Source organism: Gadus macrocephalus, chromosome 18 (assembly GCF_031168955.1).
Source record: "Gadus macrocephalus chromosome 18, ASM3116895v1".
Taxonomy (NCBI): Eukaryota; Metazoa; Chordata; class Actinopteri; order Gadiformes; family Gadidae; genus Gadus; species Gadus macrocephalus.
The window spans coordinates 1,872,098-1,896,758 of NC_082399.1; the positions used below are offsets into that span (position 1 = coordinate 1,872,098).

The 24,661-nt window shown below is 46.7% G+C and overlaps 1 protein-coding gene across 1 annotated transcript; it reads left to right on the forward strand.

The window, feature by feature from the left end:
• The first annotated feature begins 1,462 nt into the window (after positions 1–1,462).
• Positions 1,463–23,688, forward strand: ngfrb (nerve growth factor receptor b). The gene is made up of 6 exons (XM_060037493.1): positions 1,463–2,010; positions 6,469–6,610; positions 8,524–8,886; positions 17,441–17,669; positions 19,913–20,076; positions 21,377–23,688. Exons 1-6 carry the CDS (start codon positions 1,957–1,959, stop codon positions 21,748–21,750), a joined length of 1,326 nt encoding a protein of 441 aa, XP_059893476.1. The 5' UTR covers positions 1,463–1,956; the 3' UTR covers positions 21,751–23,688.
• Positions 23,689–24,661: the final 973 nt, after the last annotated feature.

Genomic DNA, 24,661 nt, shown 5'->3' on the forward strand with positions numbered 1-24,661 from the left:
CGTCATTGAACCCTGTCTGTAGCATTATATGGGGAAAGAAGCAACGGTGATGGACCGTACTAAACGCCCTATCCATTGTATGGGTCTGTAAAATGCGAATCAAATCAAATGTATTTATTACGCACCTTTAATAAAAAGGTAAGGGATTGGGGGGAGATTTTATGTTTTATTTAGGTTTTTGTCATGCCTGCCTACGCTTCAAACTCGTGCATATATTGCAGAAAATATGCAACAGCGCCCCCTGGCGTCACACTTTTCGGTGGGTCGCAGAATTCTGTGCAACACCGGCCCCCATAACCTCTTTCTACTGTTGAGTGACCACATGCTCAGGAAGCACTTTTAATTGTGATTCTCCTGTAGGTAAGATTCAACAGCTGTAAATAAAGGCATAAGAGGGCAAGGTTATGAAAATAAGAAACCCCATAAAACCTCATCTATCTCTCTGACAGGCATGATGACGATGATTGATTGATTATTCCCTCATCCGACTCGACCCCAATATCTGCTCTCGACACCTTTAATTGTTTCATGGATAGAATAACACATTTTCTACATCATTGTTTACGTCTCTGCTTGTCTCGCATGCCTCACCTGAAGTTATCTGGCGCCCCCGAGGGGAGGGAGGGGGCGTGTCTCACACTAGAAAACCGCCTGCAAAACTGTAGATGGGCTGTTAACCTTTTCCAATCATTATTACGGTTATTAATAAGGAGTTGCATGCTAAATGTATATTGTATATAGTGTAGTGATAGTGTGGGGCGGGGGAGGGGGGAAGAAGGCTTGAGTGCAGGGTCCTGCCACCATGCCCTCCCATCCTATCAGATGCTTTTTTCACCGTTTTCCATATGTTTTATTCATTAAGTTACATGAATGTTGCACTTTTGGGGAGAGTATACTCCACTGAAACCAGCCGGTGTCTTCCCCGCCAACCTAAGATGTCAGTTAAAGGCCACTCCTTACCGAACTTGCCTCTATCTAATGACTCACCTTTTCAACTCTTTAGGTTGGTCAATTCATGTTAAATCCAATGATGTCTTCCATTGGTTTCCCCGTGTGTTAAAAGGTCATACAATTATATTATTTGACCTTCAAAATATAATTATGGTAACATACGTAGTTAATAAATACACAAATAATAATAATCAACAGGCTCAACACACATTCTTCGTTATTTTAAAATTATACGGGCCAATGGGCGCGCGAGTGTGTGGGCGTGCGTGCGTGCGTGCCTGTGTTAATTAGTGTGTGCGTGTGTTTGCGTGCGCGTGTATTTGTGAGCGTGCATGCATGCGTGCGTGTGTGTGTGTGTGTGTGTGTGTGTGTGTGTGTGTGTGTGTGTGTGTGTGTGTGTGTGTGTGTGTGTGGTTGCGTGCGTGTGTGTGTCCCAAATGGAGGGCGTGCAGTGCAGTCTATAAGAACAGGGTTGGGTTAATAGGTCGCTAATATGCATTAGCGTATTTATCTCATAGAACAGATGGCCGTCGTTACTCCGCTCTCCTCCAGTCAATCGAATCAGGAGATTGAATAAGGGGGCCGAGATGCTGTCGGGACGGGAGGCGGTGAGGGCGGGCCGCTCGTGTCTGCGGGATGGGCGTGGAGAACAGATCCTCGCTCGTCCCACCGGCCGCTCCTCTCACTTTCATGCACCTTCTCAGCTCCTAGGGTCGCGTCGGTCGGTACCGCAGTCATTGGTCTCCTCCAGAACTAAAGTACTCCAGAACTTTAGTAGGCTACCCCAGAACTAAAGTAGGCTCACCACACAGTCCTCTGGAGGCTTTGCCACACACATTAGTGCCCCTGGATCATTTCTGTTCAGCTGGACGTTATCCGTTTTAAGTGTCGCAGCTGCCTGGAGCGCAACAGCGAAGTCAACTGCGCTCCACCGTGGAAATCCCTGGTGCTAACTGCTGCTGAGTTGCTTTGATTTGGTTTTTGGGGCGCAAACTACAGACTGAGATGCCGCGGAGTGTCCAGATGGAGACCGTGTTCCTGGCGCTGCTCCTGGGGGCGGTGAGTCCGCCTCACACCTGCTGCACTACACGCATCATTTACAAACGCACTGAAACTGAAAATAATGTTTTAATTAATTTGTTGAATCAGAGTTGTACAATTTTGTTTTGGTAACTTCGTCCCAGAAGCATTTAGAATCAAACGTATTTAAAGTTTATTCAGCCATTATTACGCATCGAGCGCTGCAGCCAGGGTCGGATAAGGGTTACGTTAGGGGGGTAAGGAAGGGTTAAGCTTAGGGTCCGGGTTGGGTTAATGTTAGGCTCTGGGTTGGGTTAAGGTTAGCGTCTGCTTTAGGTTTTTAGGGTTAGGTTAGGCGCTCGGTTTGGTGACTGTTAGGTTCTGGGTTAAGTTAAGAGTAGGCTCTGGGATATGTCAAGCTTAGGCCCTCTGTTGGGTTAAGGTTAGGGTCTGGGTTAAGTTAAGGTATGGCTCTGGGTTGGGTTAAGGTAAGGGTCCGGGTTAAGTTAAGGTTCTGGGTTGGGTTAAGGTTAAACTCTGGGTTAAGTTAAGGTTAGGTTCTGGGTTAGGTTAAGGTTGGGGTTTGGGTTAAGTTAAGGTTCTGTGTTGGGTTAATGTTATGCTCTGGGTTGGGTTAAGGCCCTTGGTTGGGTTAAGGTTAGGGTTAGGTGGTTTGGGCCTTCCACACGTCACCCTCCTCCCCTCTCATCTCTCCTCCACTATCCTCTCTCCTCTCCTCCCATTCTCTCTCTTCCCCGCTCATCCGATCTTGTCCTCCCTTTTCATCTTGTCTTCCCTCCTCCCCCCTCCTGCTCCCCTCCACTCCTCTCGTCTGTTCAATCAAGATTTTCGCTATATGAGTCTATACCTTCCTCTATAGCCAGACTATGAGTCTGTGCCTTTCTCTATAGCGATGACGAGTCTGTATCTTCCTCTATAGCTATGAGTCTGTACATTTCTCTATGAGTCTGTACCTTTCTCTATAGCTATGAGTCTGTATCTTCCTCTATAGCTATGAGTCTCCATCGTTCTCTACAGCCAGGCTATGAGTCCATACCTTCCTCTATAGCTATGAGTGTGTACCTTTCTCTATAGCTATGAGTGTGTACCTTTCTCTATAGCTATGAGGTGGTACCTTTCTCTATAGCTATGAGTGTGTACCTTCCTCTATAGCTATGAGTCTGTACCTTTCTCTATAGCTATGAGTGTGTACCTTCCTCTATAGCTATGAGTCTGTACCTTTCTCTATAGCTATGAGTGTGTACCTTTCTCTATAGCTATGAGTCTGTACCTTTCTCTATAGCTATGAGTGTGTACCTTTCTCTATAGCTATGAGTCTGTACCTTTCTCTATAGCTATGAGTGTGTACCTTCCTCTATAGCTATGAGTCTACCTTCCTCTATAGCTATGAGTCTGTACCTTTCTCTATAGCTATGAGTGTGTACCTTCCTCTATAGCTATGAGTGTGTACCTTACTCTATAGCTATGAGTCTACCTTTCTCTATAGCTATGAGTGTGTACCTTTCTCTATAGCTATGAGTCTGTACATTTCTCTATAGCTATGAGTGTGTACCTTTCTCTATAGCTATGAGTGTGTACCTTCCTCTATAGCTATGAGTGTGTACCTTCCTCTTCAGTGGCTGTTCTAGACCCATTTTACTAGGGCGGCCAATGAGGGGCCATGAGGGGCACAAAAAAAAGGCCAAAAAATATATTTAAAGATTATAAACTTTACTTTACTTTGAAATCATCAAACATTTAATGTGTACAAGAGTTTATAACTTCACCAGTCTGTATTTTTCTGTCAAAGTATCTAAATTGATGGAGCTTATGCACTAAATCATCAAAATCATTTCAACATTTGTTTTGTACAAGCGTGCAAGAGAAGTAGGGACATAACAAATGAAAAATACAGTACAGGGTAAAACATACAGTGTGTCAATGTGAAAAAAAACCTACAGGGTAACAACGAAGTGCAAAACAATGTGCCATTTCCTATTATTTGATCAGTTTCAGTGAAGAGAAACTGTGTTCCCAAGAGGCTGAGTTTACAGGAAGGGCTTGAGCAATCTTGCACAGTCTAAAGAGATCAAAGAGATGAGAGATGTTCTACTGTTCTTGATGATAGCTGCTATTAGAAGAAAAAAAAAGTATATCGTTGCATAACCATCCCTTCCTACTTAACACGGGCAGATAGCCTTCTACTCTTTACTCAAATGTATTTGTTATCCCAATGCAACAGCCAAAACGAATGAAAATAGGTGGTCAACATCACAACATTGTGTAGCCTAGACCTAGTAAGGATACTGACATTTGGATACTCACTTCTGCTTCGATGAGTTTGCTTAGATATAATTTAGTTTCTAAATATCTCGAGAGCAGACATTTAAAAACTTTTTCATCATCAGCAGCTCCATGTGTTTTCATATGAAATGAACATTAAACAGAACAGATAGGTGCAATAAATACACACATGCACAAGGTTTTGATGTTATTTATGTTTAATCAATATATGGTCTACTAAAACTCAGAAAAAGCAAAAGTTTGTAAGAAACCAAACTGTTTGTAAATCCGTCAAGATTTCAGCGAGATAAGAGTATCAGCGTTTGTGCAGATCACTGATTCACGTCCGCTACAACAGATTCCACCAGAAAGCATTACTGTGGTAAGATGGCGGCCTATGGTGACGTTCTAGACGCCGCCGTAGGGCATCTAGTTAACATATATATCTATGGTCAGTCCTGTGTGTTCAAAGTTCGCTACGTCACGGCTGTTTCGAAAAGTGTGTTTCCATCTCCCATTTTGCGAATTTACTCTCTTTCCCATTTCTCAAAAACCACCTCAAGCAAGCGGATACATTTTTTGCGAATTAGAGGATTTTAATGCGAATTTTGGTGTTTCCATCACCGTTTACTGATTCGATACTTCAAAGTTCGCATTAAAATCAGGGGGATGGAAACGCACCTATGTGAGGAACTACATTAACACGGTTATGTGCAAGAACAACAAGTCACTTACGAAATGTAATCGTTTTGCTTAGCTTCGACTCTTGCAACAGGAAAAAGTGTCGCTCCTTTCTCCAAGAGTAGTCGCTGAGCTCTCATTTACCGAGCAGCAGCAGCACAGCGTTTGGGTTAGCCGCTCTAAGTTACCCGTGTAGAACGTTGCGTCAAATTAGTTCCGTAAAATCATAGTTATTTTATTTGGTCATCACGGGGGGGGGGGCACAGGGGGGGGGGGGGGGCAGGCACAGGTCTACAGGGGCGCACTGGCCCCAGTCGGCCCCCTCTCTATAGCTGAGTCTGTACCTTTCTCTATAGCCAGTCTAGGAGTCTATACCTTCCTTTATAGCCAGTCTACGAGTCTATACCTTCCTCTATAGCCAGGCTATGAGTCTGTACCTTTCTCTATAGCCAGTCTACGAGTCTATACCTTCCTCTATAACCAGGCTATGAGTCTGTACCTTCCTCTATAACCAGGCTATGAGTCTGTACCTTCCTCTATAACCAGGCTATGAGTCTGTACCTTCCTCTATAACCAGGCTATGAGTCTGTACCTTTCTCTCTAGATATGAGTCTATACCTTCCTCTATAGCCATGCTATGAGTCTATACCTTCCTCTATAGCCATGCTATGAGTCTGTACCTTCCTCTATAGCCAGGCTACGAGTCTATACCTTCCTCTATAGCCATGCTATGAGTCTGTACCTTTCTCTCTAGATATGAGTCTATACCTTCCTCTATAGCCATGCTATGAGTCTGTACCTTCCTCTATAGCCATGCTATGAGTCAACGCCCCCCCCTGTTTGCAATGCTTCACTAGAACCGGCCGTAGCATTCCCAGCTTTTCTAAGGGGATGTCAGACTCAGCGCACACAGCCACAAAGCCCTGAATAAATTCTCGTCTCCAATCTGCGGATGCGCTTGCACTAGTAATGGTGGTTAGAGGAGGCTTGCTCTGGTTACCAGGCTGCTCTGCCTTGTTCTTCACATGGGGCTTCAGCCTTTAAGTGGTCCTCACACATATTCGTACTGTCCAATCAATAGTATGTTGACAGAATTTGCAAAACAGTTTACCCCCAACTCATAAAAGTCCCGGTATTGATCTGCTCTGAATTTAGGAGTAAGGGTCGAATTCTTTAGTTTTTAAGTGCGCTCTTTGACACGTTTCTACCAAAACACTCAGATCGAAAATGATTGTTGTATTTATGCCTACTCATCTGTAATTGTACAATTATTAAATCATTTAGGGTACTACAATGATCAGGACTACATTTGATTATCTTTTTCTTTTTATCAATTTCCACCAAAATATGGAAAAATGGCATATTCTGCAATGCTCCATGTTGTACAGTGGATCATTCTAGTACTACATTTTGCAAATCCGTCTGCAATATCAATGTCGCAGAAATCATAGGGCAACTATAAAGATAAATATATATCCACTGTACTGTATATACTCACTATAGGGCGTTGATGATTGGTCTGTCGGTTGGCAGGTGGGAGCTTCAGCCAATCAGGCTGCGTGTCCTTCTGGTCAGCTGACCACGGATGGGGTCTGCTGCCTTGAATGTGGACCTGGAGAAGGAGTCACCAAACCCTGCGGAGCAACACAGACCGTCTGCGACCCCTGCTTAGACAGTACTGTACTATACACACTACACACACACACACACACACACACACACACACACACACACACACACACACACACACACACACACACACACACACACACACAGACACACACACACACACACACACAATGCTCCCCCTGCATAGACAGTACTGTACTATACACACTATATACTACACACTCCACACACAAACACACACTCACACTCACACACACACACACACACACACACACACACACACACACACACACACACACACACACACACACACACTTACACACACACACACACACAATGCTCCCCCTGCATAGACAGTACTGTACTATACACACTATATACTACACACTCACCACACAAACACACACCACACACACACACACACACACACACACACACACACACACACACACACACACACACACACACACACACACACACACACACACACACACACACACACACACACACACACACACACACACACACACACATTCTGATCTCCGTGCATGTGTGGGTTTTAAATGCTGACCATTATTAAGTTGTTCTCTTCTGTATTATTAATAATAAATAGGTATATATGTATATAGATATATTATACGTGATATATTATACATGATATTTAATGTATCATATAAATTATATGTGATACATTAAACATATATTCTCAATGCTCCTTATCCTAATAGCTCTGAGAGCAATAGCAGTTGTCATAATAGGAGCACTTTGAAGCAGGAACTGTACTAGGAGATGATCACTATCTAGCAGAGTGACTTGGTAAGATATCATTATGTAGCAGGAGATGTACTAGGAGACCACTATGTAACAGAGTGTACTAAAATACCAACTATGGAGCTAGGTGAACAAGGATATCGCTATGTAGCAGGATGTACTAGGTAGGAGATCACTTTGTAGCAGAGTGACTAAGTAGGATATCATTATGTGGCAGGACATGTACTAGGAGATCACTATGTAGCAGGGCCTACTAGGGGATCACTATGTTGCGGGGTGTATAAGGGGATCTCTATGTAGCAGGGAGACTATGTAGGAGATCACTATGTAGAAGGGTGTACTAGGTGATCACAATGTAGCAGGGTGTACTAGTTGTTCACTATGTAGCAGGGTGCGTTAGGTGATCACGATGTAGCAGGGTGTATTAGGAGATCACTTTGGAGCAGAGTGCGTTGTCAGTGAGTCTCAAGGGGTTAGGGGGCCACTTAATCTTTGACCTCACCGGCAGCAGGAAGCACTCATTATTTGGCATCCTAACCCGGCGAAGGAGCTGTTTTGTTTGTTTTGCACCATAAATATAACTTATAACAAATACATACAAAAACATTGCTTTTTCAAAAAACACTGACCAATCGCCAATTATTATTTGTTTGACATTATTTTCAGGTTATTGCACTAAGCGCTTGAAAGTGTCAACCACTTATTCCCCAAGCGGAGGTCGATATATAAACAACCGCATTAAGAGACGTACGCATCAAATCACATATGGCACATCTTCAATACGTGCATTGTGTTCTTATTCAGCACACAACGCATTACATTATCGATGACCCTGCTACTACGCTACACACCTAGCCTGGCTATTGCCAGACCAAGCTCGATTGTAGATTGCACATTGGTCTGGTGACGCTGCCGTCATTTCCTTCAGCAACAAGAGGCGTGATCAACGGGCCTAGTTCAAATGACTCTGTACGCAATTGGCTGCTTGCCGTCGCTTCCCTGTCGTCATTGGGTTGATCCAGCCAATAGAGCGGCAGGGGAAAAAGCAAGCACAAAGAAATGTATTGCTCCTCTCCAGACCGTTCTGCCGGCGATTTCGAATCGCCCCAGAACGGGCTGGGGGTACCCCGTCTACTATACACCATCGCACATCCCATAACGTATCCACGGTGCTTGTCGTCCACCCAGGTGAGACGTACTCAGAGGGGCGGAGCCACACGGAACGCTGCCAGCCGTGCACACGCTGCGCCGGCCTGCAGCGCATGAAGTCGCCGTGCATGGACGCCAACGACGCGGTGTGCGTGTGTGACTACGGCTTCTACCTGAGCCAGCAGTCCAACCGCTGCGAGCCGTGCACGCGGTGCCCCGAGGGCGAGGGCCTGCTGTACAGCTGCGACTACGACCGCGACACCGTGTGCGAGTCCTGCAGCGTGGACAACTACTCGGACCAGGAGAGCTCCACGGAGCCCTGCCTGCCGTGCACGCTGTGCGACGAGGACGACGAAGAGGAGATCCAGCCCTGCACCCGGATCAGGGACACCGTGTGTCAAGGTGGGAGGGCGGGCGGGCGGGCGGGGCGTGCGAGGGGGTTGCGATGTGTGTGTTAGTCGTGCTCGTAGGACACACGTACGCGCTCGTGCGTGCGAGCATGCAAGCGAGACAATCATACACATAGAGGCACACACACACACACAAACACACACACACGCAAACACATGCCCATGCACACACACATGCACACAAACACACCAACACACATACAGACACAAACACACACAAACACACATATACACAAACACACACACACACATATGCACACACTCACACACACACACACACACACACACACACACACACACACACACACACACCACGCGCCTCGGGCACTCATTCAGAGAAACTGAACACCCCACACTCCACCCTCAACAAAGTCCGTAGCACACCTACAGACTGAACCCAGCTACAGACTATATCGGTGTGTTATCTATGTACCAAGTGGTAGCATCTCAATTGAAAGTAAAATAAAAGAGGGCCTAAACTAGATCCGTGCGGTACCCCATATGCAATGACTGCAGAAGAAGAGGAATTTGTTAGAATGCAGAGGGGGGTGAAGTCTCCTACTAATATTCAGCCCTTTCGTGTGTCCCCCCCCAACACTAGAGAACATTGATCTTCACCAGTTCATCTCGGGAGAACATTAGGGTCAACAGAGTTAGAGTGAGTCATCCCCAAGACAAGTTGTCTCACTGTGCTTCCAGAAGGTCATTTCTAAGACTGGGGTTCTAGCCCGTGGCCACAGAGCCATCAGCCTACATTCCCCCTGAAGGTCTGACCTGATCAGGGAGATTGGCTTTACCATGAAACAACACGTCTATTGATGAAAGTTAGCACCCAGGACCCCGAAACTGGTGACTTACAAATCGGCTTTTGTTGTGCCATCTTCCTGTTTGATACAGCAGCCACAGCCACAACCCTCAACCCTCACTTAGCTACCCTCAGCCACTTAGCTAACCTCAATCAGATAGCACAACCACTTAGCTAACCTTAATCACTCAGTTACAACAGTCATCAGTTATCTAAACTCAACCAGGTCAGGTAACCTCAGCCACTTAGTTTACCTGAAACAGTGTGTATGTGTGTGTGTGTGTGTGTGTGTGTGTGTGTGTGTGTGTGTGTGTGTGTGTGTGTGTGTGTGTGTGTGTGTGTGTGTGTGTGTGTAGGTGTGTGTTTGTGTGTGTGTGTGTGTGTGTGTGTGTGTGTACGTTTGTGTTTGTGTGTGTGTGTGCGTGTGTGTGTGGGTGTAGTTCGCAGAAATGCTGCAACCCAAGAAGATGTTTCCAGATTAAACCGGATGTTTCTACAAATAGGAGAAGCGTTTGCCTATGTTAACGATACTGGATTATAAATTAGCCCACCCCTCACTAGCTGTCTCATAAATCTCACTCGCTCCTTCCCGCAGGGCCGACTGCTAAGTGGGAACTTTAATTAGTTGTGTCTCGTCCTCCTCTTGCAACAAAGAACACGTGGAATTAAAACGACTACGACTACGATGAAAGCGGCAAGATAAGCATGTACATTGAGATGATACAGATACAAGCTATTCATAATAATAATAATAATAATAATAATTGTATTTGAAGGCGCTTTCCTCGGCACTCCAGGACACCGTACAGAGTCATCAGAAGGAAACAAAATTAAGAAAGAGAGAAATAAATTGTAATAACAACAGACATAGTAATTGGCATCAGGTGGAATAAGCAGTTCTGAACAGATGTGTTTTGAGTTTTGATTTGAAAAGGGGAAATGAATCGATCTTTCTTTGGCGGTGTTGAGACGGGCAGAGGGGACAGACAGGTGTACGGAGGAAAAGGATCTGAGGGAGTTGGTACGTGGGCGAGGTCGGACAGATATGGGGGAGGAAGGTTGTGGACGGCCTTAAATGTTAACAGGAGGACCTTGAATTTGATACGGAACTGAACCGGGAGCCAGTGGAGCTGTTGGAGGACAGGGGTGATGTGGGTGGTGGATGGGGTTCGTGTCATAATTCGGGCAGCTGAATTCTGGACCAGTTGGAGTTTAACAGAGGGATTTGTGAGGGAGGCCGAGAAGGAGCGAGTTGCAGCAATCCATACTGGAGGTGACGAGGTCGTGGACAAGGATGGCGGCATAGTGGATAGTGTACTGTCCAGGATGACGCCCAGACTCTTAACCCTGGAGGAGGGTGAAACATTGGAATTATCGATGGTGATTGAAAAGCAGTTTGTTTTTGATAAGGTTGATTTTGTACCAATGAGTAGGACCTCGGTTTTGCTACTATTTAATTTGAGGAAGTTGTGAGTGAACCAGTTTTTTATTTCAGACACGCAGTTAGTGAGGGAGGTCGGCGGAAGAGTGGACGAGGGTTTAGTGGTGAGGAAGAGCTGGGTGTCGACAGTGGAAGTGAATGTTACATTTGTGGATGATATTGCCGAGGGGAAGGAGGTAGATGATGAAGAGGAGGGCCCCCAGGACAGATCCCTGGGGCACCCCTGAAGTGACGGAGGAGGGGATGTATTTAAAGGACTTCAGTTGGATGAACTGAGTGCGGCCAGATAGGTATGATTTGAACCAGTCTAACGGAGTGTGGGTGATGGCAACGGAAGCTAGCCTGTTGAGGAGGGTGGTGTGACAGAGCGTGTCAAAGGCTGCACTCAGGTCGAGGAGGATGAGGATGGTGAGTCCAGAATCAGCTGCCATTAGGAGGTTTTCTGTTATTTTGATGAGGGCTGTTTCAGTGCTATGGAGTGGGCGGAAATAGCCTCTGTTTTGAAGGTTGTCGGGACAGTTCCAGTGTTGAGAGAGGAGTGGATGTTGGCAGAAGTGAGGGGGGCCAGAGAAGGGAGGGCAGGCTTTACCTGGTTGTGTGGGGAGGGGGTCCAGTTGACAGGATGGTTTGGGTTACAGGATACGTTCTGTGATTTCAGAGAGAGTGGGGAGCTGGAAGGAGGAGAGTGAGAGTGGGGATGGGGGAAAGTCTGTTGAGATGCTGAGGTGAGGAATTAATCCAAGATGCTGGTGGATATTCTTGATGTTTGTCGTGAAAGAGGACATAATGGAGTTGCAGAAGGAGGTTGTGTACAGGTGAGGGCGGAGGGAGTCCTGGGGTTTACTGGTATTGTTGAGTAGGGTGAACAGTGACTTGGAGTTTCCTTTATTGGCAGTGATTCTACCGGAGCAGTAGTGGGTTTTGGTGCTGGCAATGGAGTCCTTGTAGTGTAAGATGTGATTATTGTACATTTCTTTGTGAATGGTGAGGCCGGTTTCTTTATTGAGCCGTTTAAGTTGCCGACCTTTGGCTTTCATCAGACGACGGTCGGCGGTGAACCAAGTGGCGGAGACAGAGAAAGAAACAGATCTGATTTTTCGAGTCGAGTGTTGTAATGAGAGACCAGATCATCAGGGGTGGATAGATTTTGGATGTCAGGGAGGCGGAAAGAGTGGATACTTGAAATGAGAGTGGTAGGGTTAATGGTCTTCATATTCCGGAATAAAATGAGGCGTGGTGTTTTAAAGACGGAGAGAGTGAGTTTCACTGTGAATGACCGGAGAAAATGGTCAGTTATGGGGTGTTCATCAGCGGTAGGTTCAAGAGGGGTGACACCAGAGCAGCACATTAAGTCTAGAATGTGTCCTTTGGATTGTGTGGGAATACTGGTACGTTGCTGGCATCCAAGACTATCTAAACAGGAAGTGAAGTCTTTGGTGAGCGGCAGATTGATATTGTCCATGTGGATGTTGAAATCACCCAGCAGTATTATGTTTGGGGAGAGAGAGGATAGATGGGTGAGAAAAGAAGAAAAAACAATCAAAAAGTCACTATTCGGTTTAGGGGTACGGTAGACAGTAGCGGTGAGTTTATAGAGAGGTAACAGATAAAAAACTAAACATGGTGTCTTGTTAAGAGTTTGCATCAGGTTAAGAGAGGCCAGAAGCAGGTAGAGAGAGAGACCAGAAGGAGAGAACAGACTACAGTCAATAAGGAAAACGTAGAGGAGAAGGTGATCCGTGTAGATCTATCGACATTAAGGAGATCAATAGAAGAGAGGAGAGGAGAGGAGTAGGGAGATGGAAATGGATGATTAGGCATCTCCGAGAGATAGAGAGACAGGCCAAAGAAAGACAGGACATAGAGAGACAGTACAAAGAAAGACGGGGAATAGAAAGACAGGAAAGGGAGACACCGGCCAAAGAGAGACAGGCCAAAAAGAGACAGGCAATATAAAGAAAGGGCCTAGAGAGAAAGAACATAGACAGACTGGACAAAGACAGACGGACAAGATAAACCTTATAGACATTGGAGTGGGCGTTCCTTAAAGTGTCCAGATCATTAGATCATCAGGACGTGTGCAGTCAGATCCACAGACCTCCTCTGTTTGCTAAACAGCTTCGCTTTGTCCGACCCGCCTCTCGCTACCATCAGCCTGGCGACCACAACCCCCCCCCCCTCACGCTGAGCCTCGGGATGATCACTGAGCCTGGGTGGACCCCATGTCCTTCCAGAGGTGATTTGGCCGGGGGGGGGGTTGCATGCCTCTGGTTCTGGTTGTAGAAGCTCTGCATATCAATCTTCTGATCTGCTGGAAGCATGTCAGCGATCGGCCATTCAGGGGAATGTCAGAGAGCCGCCACAGAGGGGCTTGTGTTCTGGATAATAGGGGGTCAACTGGAGTGGTGGACCAGTGTACTGGGAGTACTGGCAGTACTGGCATTATATATTCATGTATATGTTCCCTATGCAACAGTCACCATGCTATGTGAGCTGGGCATTGTGGGGTTCCCCGGAAACGGGGCCTCTGATGTCCGTAGTCGCAGGTGTTTGAGATCATAACACCCTACATCGCATCCTGACATCAATACATCTCTACATCGTAACAACACAAAATCATGACATCATTACATCTCTATAAAACAGCCTGATTACGCCATAAATCATTGCATCATAACATCATAACATCTCGGCCACACAACATCACGAAATCACGACATCATTATACTCGCAATCACAATATCATCAAGTCATAACAGCACGTAAACATGTACAGGTAGCTGTTACCAATTGATATGGTATGGACAACAAAGATACAGCCTAAGTCTGCAGATATAGACTCAGTCTCAAGCTAGAGACAGAACAGATGGAGGGAGAGAGACAGAGGGAACAGAGAGACATGTGGGAGAGAGACGACTGAGAACAGAGAGAGAGATGAAGAGATAGAGAGCAGATGCTGAGAAATGGTAGCATCAATAAGAGATGAAATTTCTACTGTGACCTCTACCACACACACACACACACACACACACACACACACACGCAAACACACACACAACAAAAAGAATACCAGTCACAGCAAAGAAAGATGAGAACATTGGGGGAGAGAGAAATTAACTAGCCCATCCCTAGGTAATATGGAAGAGACAGAATGAGACAGTGAAAAAAAACGTAAGAAACCTTTCATGATACAGAATAAAGGTTCGATCTAAACCAATCATCCATCGCTATTACGAATTCCCACTCAGAGCTACGTTTTATTAAAGAACAATAATTAATTCCAGTCGAAGACACGCAAAGTTGTCAACACCTCATGCTTGAGGAGCTGGCGATGTGCCCGCAAACGTACAGCCGGAGAGCCGAAGCTTTATGTTACCTCGTTCCCAGGCGTTCCCATCCCACGACGTAACGCCTGGAACAGGGTGCCTCAAACACACTGCATTGGCGAGAGGGGGGCGGGACTTCTGATCAAAGGAAGTGGCATCCGTTTCAGTTACATGGGTTCAGTGGCGGGGGTTGAGAGAGAGGGAGGGTCTACTGCTCAAAGGAAGTGGCATCCGCTTCAGTTACATGGGTTCAGTGGCGGGGGTTGAGAGAGAGGGAGGGTCTACTGCTCAAAGGAAGTGGCATCCGCTTCAGTTACATGGGTTCAGTGGCGGGGGTTGAGAGAGAGGGAGGGTCTACTGCTCAAAGGAAGTGGCATCCGCTTCAGTTACATGGGTTCAGTGGCGGGGGTTGAGAGAGAGGGAGGGTCTACTGCTCAAAGGAAGTGGCATCCGCTTCAGTTACATGGGTTTAGTGGCGGGACTTCTGATAAAGGGGTTTCCGGTATTTGTAGAGAAAAGCAACTTTTTTTTTTAAACCCTAACCCTTATTGTTCATGTCATGTTCTCATTCTCCTCTCTGAGGTGACTCTGAACTGGCGTATGTGAGACCGGGATGTGAGTGTAAATTATATATATTTGTACATATATATACACATTTTTCATCCAGTGTGTCATCATAAACATTCCCAAGTTGTTGATTGGAAATCTTGGCTTCTAGCCGGATAAAAATTCCTAATGTGGGATTTAATGACCAGCCTCAGACACACACACACACACACACACACCTGCCCACACCTGGGAACAAGAACCTGCCTGATGCTGCCCCTCCCAACACATGCACAGACACACACAAACACTTCCTTACACTCTTAAATACACGCACACATACACAAACACACACACACACACACACACACACGCACACACACACACATACACTACCTTACAGTCTTAAACACAATCACACAGACATATACACAAACACACACACACACACACACACATGTAAAGAAAGATGGAAGGAGAATGAACGTGGAGGGCATGGATGAGGGGAACAATAGTCTGTCTACAAAGGAAGGAAGAGGGTCTAGTTTCCAGAGGGGGGGCAGACAAAGATGGCCTGTGTGTCGAGGTGTCTGATGTCACCAATCAGAGATGGAGAGGAGAGGAGAGAGTGGAGGGGGAGAAAGGAGAGAGGAGAGAGAACAGGACTGGAGAAGAGAGGGCAGAGGAGGAGAGGGGGGCGTGGAGGAGGAGAAAGGAGGGAGGAGAGAGGACAGGACTGGAGAGGAGCTAGGCAGGGGTGGAGAGGAGGGCCTGGAGGAGGAGAAAGGAGGGAGGAGAGGGAGAGAGAGATCAGGACTGGAGAAGAGAGGGCAGAGGAGGAGAGGGGGGAGAGGAGGAGGGGAGGGAAGAGGGGAGGGGAGGGGAGGGGAGGGGAGGGGAAGAATCGAAAAGAGAGGAGGGGAGAGGAGGAGGAGGAGAAGGGAGAGCAAAGGAGGGGAGGAGGGGAGAGGAGAGGAAATTCAATTTTTATTTAATATAAAGCACTATCGACACTAGCTAACACCCTAGACACTATTAAACACCCTAAACACTAATAAACACCGGTACTTTTTCTAAACAATGTCTAGTTTACACAGTAAGAGAGCGTTGTTTACACATGCAGAGGACAGATCCGTCCCTTTCAGAGAGTGGCAGTGCGCGCCATCGTCCGAGAGGTCTTCACCATAATTCCCCTAACGTTAAGTTGCTAAATGAGTCGATGACTCAGACAGCTGTGGATACTGTTGCATGATAAATTAAATTGCAGGGTGGCCCAGCTGTGTTGTCCGTGTTCGAAACGATCTAAAAATAACCTTTTGAGCGTGTTGATCGTTGATGTAACGTTATAACGTTCCTGTTCGCATTAGCTTGATGACTTTCATGAATTTTGTTTGTTCCAGTGTATGTTTTAGTTGATATGCTACATATCATACCTCTACAGATTGTTATTTAAATGAAGACCTCCCCTTTAAGAAAGTGAGTTTTAAAGCAGACCGCCCCTTTAAGAGAGTATAACTTAAATGCCGAGGGAAGGCTTCCCCTTTAAGGGAGTAGATAGCATCTTGCACTTAGAGGACAAGAAACTCGACACCTACTTCAACCTAAGAGGCTGACTGGTAAAACATTAAGAAGATCAATACATATACACTTTATGGATTCACCAATATGTTCCTCCGTTTGATAAATACTTATAGGTACTTATAGGGTTGGACATGGGTTATTATTATGTACTTACTACGCCCTCAGATTCGTCTTACGATATCCACACCGTAACCCTCGCCCCGATAATAAACCTACCCCTGTGATAACCCTGGTCCCAGTCTGCACACTAGGAGGCTGTGGTTTTATTGGGGGAGCTCCCAGCATGACCAGTAGTAGACAGTGGGGAAGCTGCCCCAGTATGACCAAGAGTAATTATGGTTCTACTGGGCTGCTCAGAGTGTCCTCCACTAGTATACTGGTTGTACTGGGCAGCTCCCAGTGTCCACTAGTGCCGGACTGGTTGAACTGTGCAGCTCCCAGTAGTGGAATGATTTTGTCACCCAGTACCAGACTGGTTGTACTGGGCAGCTGCAAGTGTCCCCCAGTAATATACTGGTTCTCCTTGGCTGCTCAGAGTGGCCACCAGTAGTGACCTGGTTGTACTGGGCAGCTCCCATTGTCCATCAGTAGTGGACTGGTTGTACTGGGCAGCTCCCAGTGCCACCAGTAGTGACCTGGTTGTACTGGGCAGCTCCCATTGTCCAACAGTAGTGGACTGGTTGTATTGGGCAGCGCCCAGTGCCACCAGTAGTGACCTGGTTGTACTGGGCAGCTCCCATTGTCCAACAGTAGTGGACTGGTTGTATTGGGCAGCGCCCAGTGCCACCAGTAGAAGCCTCTGGTTAGCCAGTATAAGGCTAACTGTAACGACTGTGTCCCCCCGCAGACATGAACCCGTTGCTGACCACGCCCTCGCCCACCCTCAACCCCTGGGAAGTCAATCCGCCGTCCGTGGACTACGAGGATCCGGCCGGCCCCCCTCCCTCGGAGGAGCCCACCACGACGGAGAGGCCGGGGCTCGTCTACAAGGGCCTGCACGACAAGCTCATCCCCATATACTGCTCCATCCTGGCCGCCGTGGTGCTGGGCCTGCTGGCCTTCGTCATCTTCAAGAGGTGAGCCGGATTCGGCCCCGCCCCGTTCCGCCGGCCATTTGAGTTCGCCCTCGAAGGAAGGGTCCGGAGAAGAGCCACGCATCTCTTTCTAGTTCTTTGTGGGAGCCAATCGCCAAGCTGGCTTTCCCCCCCCCCCCCCTGGCGCGCTATTGGCTGGTTTAACACAATGAGGACGGGGAAGCGACAGCAAGCAGCCAATTGCGTACAGTCATTTGAACGAGGCCCGTTGATCACGCCTCTTGTGCTGGAGAAAATGACCGCAGCTTCCCCAGACCAAGCTCAATCTACGATTGAGCTTGGTCTGGCAATAGCAGGCTAGAGGTGAGAACCCTGACCTTTAACCCCTGACCTTTGACCCTGAACCCTCCAGCCCTAAACTGTCACCCTCAACTCTAACCTCTGACCCACCGGTATCGGCGCTAAGGTGGGGCATTTGGGGGCCGTGCCCCCCCCCCCAGCGGTCATTAATGCCCCTCCTACCACAGGTCATGGCTTGGCCAAAAGAAAAAATCCATTTTAGTTATTCTTTTAATATTAAATGGGCAAAATGTAACTTAAATAAAATAAAATAAATGAATGGGGGAATCGCATCATTTTGGTTGTGCATGCAGGTTAGGCTTGGTCAGTGCTCATTGTTTGCTGAGCAAACATGTTACATTTGATTGAACATAACGTTAAGCTGCAGCGTGCAGAATCCTGGTTTGAATTGAAAATAATATGGTAGACAGTTTGTCCGCCAATATTATAGACAGTTAGCCTAACTATCAAAAAAATGGTTTTACGAAAATTGCTTAGCCTTGACCGCAATTGCACAAGCGAATGGAAGGACACACAGCACTTAGATGTTGTTCAATTCACTCCTTGACGCCGACTCTGTTACCCACTAAGTCCTATCCGTGACTCTGGCCTTGACCCTATCACCTATAATCTCAGTAAGCCCAGTGTATGTAGTGTAACTTCGGCCGCTTTTATTGTCATATAACGTGTCGTTAATTAGCATGCGAGCAGTAAAGCCTGCCCGGCCTGTTGGATGAGTTAGCTGCTTCTGTTGAAATGTTCTAACAGGATCACGCTGTTTGGAAACGGACCTAGTTACAAGTGTTAACACGCAGGAATGTAGAGGAGACCACACTTCCCTGGAGGCTAACGTCGAACAAGGACATTTCGACACAGACCAGAACCTCTGCTCGTTAAACTCTTGATTCCTATTCTTACGATGGTTGACATCTGAAATAATACCTGTTTGTGTGACGCGGCAGAGCGTCCATATGTCAGCTGAACAGTGAAGCATGTCGGGTTGCCAGTAGGTCAACAGATTAGAATCTCAGGAAAAACAACATGAATATTTTATTTGATGTTTCTTATTAATGAAGTCATCTGCCACTTCCCCCAGACACCATGGATACACTCAGACTCAGGCACACAAAGAACATACACAAACACTCGATGCGGTAATTACTGTAGCAATGTGAATATTAAAGTAGAAAAGACAAATATTATAGTAATATATTTGACTTTGACAAACATTACTGTCATGTAACTACTTAGAAAAGACAAACACAGACCTTCTGCCAGCTCTCCCAATGGTGAATCACTCCCTTGGTCTTTGTCTTTGCTTCTAGGTATGCCAAGCGTGCATAGTATTTCTTTGTTTTCATTAATCATTACTGAACTATGTCTGAACCTGTCTCTGTGTCCAGATTGATGTCATTCCCTGGAACTTTGTTCCTTACTGTGCAGGATTCCCTTGTAAAATAGATAATTGATCTCAACGGGAGTCACTCATAACAAAAGATTATAGAAGATAAACACAAATGATGGCCATACCATTGTATTGGCTTCATGTTAGACATACAGCAAGCATAAACCTTACCGTAGACTTAACCTCAATCAACTCCATACTAGCCCTATAAGATACACATAGCTTTCTGTGTGGATTTGTATATTCCTGCTGTGTAATACTTGCACATGTGCAATGGCAAATAAATATGCAACGATACTTTAACCTCACACAAACTCTTAACCTACTCTATAACCAACCCCAACCCTATAAGCCTTACCCTTAACCCTTAACCCTTAACCCTATCCTATACTCAATCATATCTACACATACCTATAAAGGCACATGTCATTACGTGTAACCTATGTAACAGCTGTTTGTGTTTAGACGGTATGATATACATGCGTACTGTATATACATGCATACATGTGTGTGTGTGTGTGTGTGTGTGTGTTGCCTGCAGGTGGAACAGCTGTAAGCAGAACAAGCAGGGGAACAGTTGTCCGTCAGGGCAGGGCCCGGTGCAGCAGGCCAGCCCGTCTCCCGAGGGGGAGAAGATGCACAGCGACAGCGGGATCTCCGTGGACAGCCAGAGCCTACAGGAAGGACACAGCACGTCGCAGACAGGCATGGCAACGCACAGCGCATGCGCCCACACACACATGCCAAACATGCGCACATGCACAAATGCACGTCAACCACAGATACTCCCACACACACACGCACACACACACACGCACACGTCGACACACACATGCCACACACGCCACCCACACACACACACACACACACACATGCACACACACACACGTACACAGACACACACACACACACACACACACACACACACACACACACACACACACACACACACACACACACACACACACACACACACACACACACACACACATGCACAGTCTGTTTAACCTGTAACCCTACACATCTACTGAACATTCCATTTCTAAACTGTATATTTTGTAGTTTAAACACAGTTTTAACATCCCATCATCGTTTTACATAAACCACGGCTTGCTGTATAAACTGTGTATTGTATACATGCCTTCAGCGTCACGACTGCTTAATGTTCATATCATGTGTATCAAGAAACCTGTTATTCATCCAATATTTATCGCATCATCTGCGCACTGCACCATTGCAACCCATTTCTTGTGTAGATTCATATCTTTATCTGGTAGCTAAATGTTTCTATGTTCAAATCTTTATTTTGCTCTGTTCTTGCCTAACTCTATAATTAATCGGTGAGTACATTGAGAGCCAAGAAAAATAAATGACTCAGATTCCTTGAATGTGTGTGTGTGTACACACAAACTCGGGCCAACAAAGCGGGTGACTGACTCTAGAGCATTCACACGTTGTTAGCAGACCATGTGCATTGCCTCAGGAAAGCTGAATTTATTATTGTTTCTCTCACTTGATCGTGTAACGCCATGTGACTCGATGGGACTTCAGCCTTATTCGATAAAGCAGAGAAAATAAACGACTAAATATCAATACATAAGTAGTCGAAACTGCCCGAAATTCATTTAAGCTTAATAAATATAAACAACACTATAAATAATAATAATAATAATAATAATAATAATACATGCATACATAGTGTTCCTTCACCGGACACCTTAAAGGGGACCTATTATACTTTTCGACTTTTATGACCTATAAACGTTAGAAAGACCTATAAACGTTAATAGGTCCCCTTTAAGGTAGACGATGAAGAGGACGACCCAAGACCACCTGGCGTCGCACAGTAGAGGAAGAAATGAAATCGATGAACCTGACACTGAGATGTCCAGAAAACAGCCCGGGGTCGACCCGAGTGGAGGACCTGCGTCGCCGCCCTGCGTGCCAGACGGCGCAACGGACAGTAAGTAACGCACAGCGTTGACCGAAGCCTCTCTTGTTCCAGTGGTGACGGTGGACGAGGACCCCTGCCTGCTGGTCCCCCTGCAGACCCGCGAGGAGCTGGAGGTGCTGGAGTCCCTGCTCCTGGACGGGGGGCCCGGCCTGGAGCTCCTGGACGGGGGGCCGGGGCTGGGCGAGGGCGAGTGGAGCCGGCTGGCCGCCCTGCTGGGGTACGCCCCGGACCAGATCGAGGGTCTCCGCCAGCGGCAGCAGCCGCTGCGGGCGCTGCTCGGGGACTGGGCGGGCCGGGAGGGGGCGGGCCGCGACCTGCTGTGCTCGGCGCTGAACACGATGAACCGCCCGGACCTGGCGGAGAAGCTGCGGCCCGCGGCGGCCAAACCCGGCGGCGCCAAGTCCAACGCCACGTCGGTGGTGTGATCGCTCCCCGCCTAGCTCCGCTATACACCTGATCAACGTCTACGTTTTAACATTATGCAAGTGGCACGCTTTGTCCATTTAAACATGAATCTGAGGCCAAACCCCCCATTGCCCAAACCCTCTCACCCTAACCCTCTCATCCTAACCTAACCCTTTCAGCTTAACCCTCTCGCTACCATCAACTCTGGACCCACTCCAGAATCCTCTTAGGGAACAACACAATAATGTCCCAGTGTCTATATATTGTTAATTTAATGTTTATGATGTCTATATGAGGCCTATATAAGGTCTCTGGAGTCTAGTCAACTGTCTAGCCATCTGACTTCTTACCCACCATTTGTATCCGTGACTACTACTACTACTACGACTACTACTACTACTAATACTACTACAACCACTATTACAACTACTACTACTACTACTCATAGTATTAAATATAAATATAAGTTACTACTGTGCTCTTATTAATCGTGCATGGACAATCTGACAGCATCCCTGCTGTGAGAACAAACTACCTGCTTCAGGACAATCTAAGGCTAGGTTTATCCAGGTTTACCGTGCTCTCCGAGGGACACACATCTGCTCTCTGCGAGACACACACCTATTCTCCGCTTGCCATGTACCTTTTCCCTGCTAGCTCTGTACCTACTCTCTGCTAAACATGTACCTGCTCTGTGCTAGCAACATACCGGCTCTCTGCTAGCGACACCTACTTTCTGTTAGCCACGTACCTGTCCTCCTCCCTAGCAACGTACTGTCCTCTCTATCCATGTAGTGTCCTCACCATCCATGAACCGGTCCTTCCTAGTCATGTACTGTCTTCCCTCGCCGCGTACAGTCCGCTCTAGTCATGTACTGTCCTGTCCTCTCTAATCGTGTACTGTACGGTCCTCCCAGTTTGCATGCCTTCTGTCCTGTTCAGTGCTCTCATGGACCCCTGCTCGTCAATCATAACCACCCCTTTGAAATCAGAACGACATGGCAGATATAACGGGAGTTGTACTAATAGTCTGTTAGCATTCAAGTATAGGGGGTTGCTTCGCCATTAAACTGGTCTAGACCAGTAGAGAGACACGGAATGAAGGCGTGTATTCTCTAATGCGTAACACATGCAACAAAGTGGGCACTAAATCACGTCTGTCATGCGAATGTAAAGTGCTTGGATCCTGCCTGCTTGCGACTGGGATCCTCCTCAGGGGTCAACTAACGTTAGTCTTTTTCTAAGTAGTTTGACGAGATAAATGTTGTGTTGAGTTTGTAGATGTATATAATAGCCATGACATGTTTTGGCCGCTGTGGGATATTGTACAAGAGGAGATATTTTATCAGGTGGCATATTGCACGAGGGAGATTGAGGCGTTCCTGCATACAATGTTACATTAAGACACTTATAAAGTTCCAACCTTGGTTTGCCAGAGCTGGAACAGCCACTGAACACTGAATGTTAATATAGACGACGCAAAGACCGCTGTACGCAACGACCTCCTCGACCCATGATCGTAAGAGGACAAGAAGTGATTGAGCAGTAAGATGTCTTGATATGGAAGACTCTGGAGGAACCTAGAACAAGCCATGAGACGATGGGAGACTCTGGGAGACATGGGTGGACCCTGGGAGATGTTGGTGCAGACGGACCTTACCCTGTTCATCTGGAGACGTTGGGGGAGGTTTGGAGACCTCTGGGAGACCAGGGCGGACCCATGGTGACCCTTCCAGATGTGAGCGGACCCTGGGAGACTTTTGGAGATGTTGAGAGATGTTTGGGGACCCTTTGAGATGTGTAAAGACGTTGGGAGACCCTTGGAGATATTGGGAGAAGCTGGGACAGAAGTGCCTCAGCCTGTTGACCTCCACTTGTGGCAGGAGGGGGCTTTGGGGGCACTTAGTTGAGATGAAATATGTATGGTTTTAATTTTTAGCTTACCAACTAGTATTAGTAGACATGTCAGTATCCATCCACCAACCCTAGCTCTTTTACGACCAAACTGTTTCTTGTTTTTTATATTTGTTAATTTCCGTATATACAGTGTATAGAGTGGAGGAAAGGTTGTGGTACGTGCAACCTAACTTATGATTGAAGGGGAAATAAATGGGTTGACAATGCACTTATGTAAGTAACCATGCCATCCATTGGCAGAGTTAGGGTTAGTATTTTGGTTAGTGTTAGTTCGAGTTTGTTTTAGGGTCAGGCGTCAGGGTTGGTGGTTGTTTGTGTCTCACTGAGACTGAAGTGTACATAGAAAACAATGAATGTTCCTTGTACTTACTAACATATGTCATAGTATATACATCATACTTAACATGTATATCAAGCTGTATGATACATTAAAACTGTACAAATCTGTCTGTTCTGTTCTGGATAATCATTTCACACACACACACACACGCACGCACGCACGCACGCACGCACGTACACACACACACACACACACACAAACACACACACCACTACACTGTACACCCCTCTTGATGTAAAATGGTTAGAGCATATTCTTAACTGAAACTGCACCTTAGAAGTCCAGAAAAAGCCACTTGATGACTTAATTTGGAGTCTGGGGCCTCTGACGCTAAGGTAATTCAATCTAGTTAACAATCCATTATGGACAGAAGGCCACTCTGGCCCTCTCCTCCCGATCAGATAACCCTGATGGCACTATGACCTGCCCCCCACCCCCACTCTCTGAACCTGGGTGGTACACCAGAGCTCTAGACTCCCAGACCAGAACCCCTACGCCCCTTGTGGGACTGCTGGAGCTCAGATATCAACCAGACCTCCATGGTAGGATGGGCGGCATGTGGAAGGACTCGTTAGGGTTAGTTCAGGGTTAGGATTAGACCCACTGAGACCCTAGATACTGAGAACCTAGTCACTAGGCACTGAGACACTAGTCTGAGACGCTAGTCACTAGTC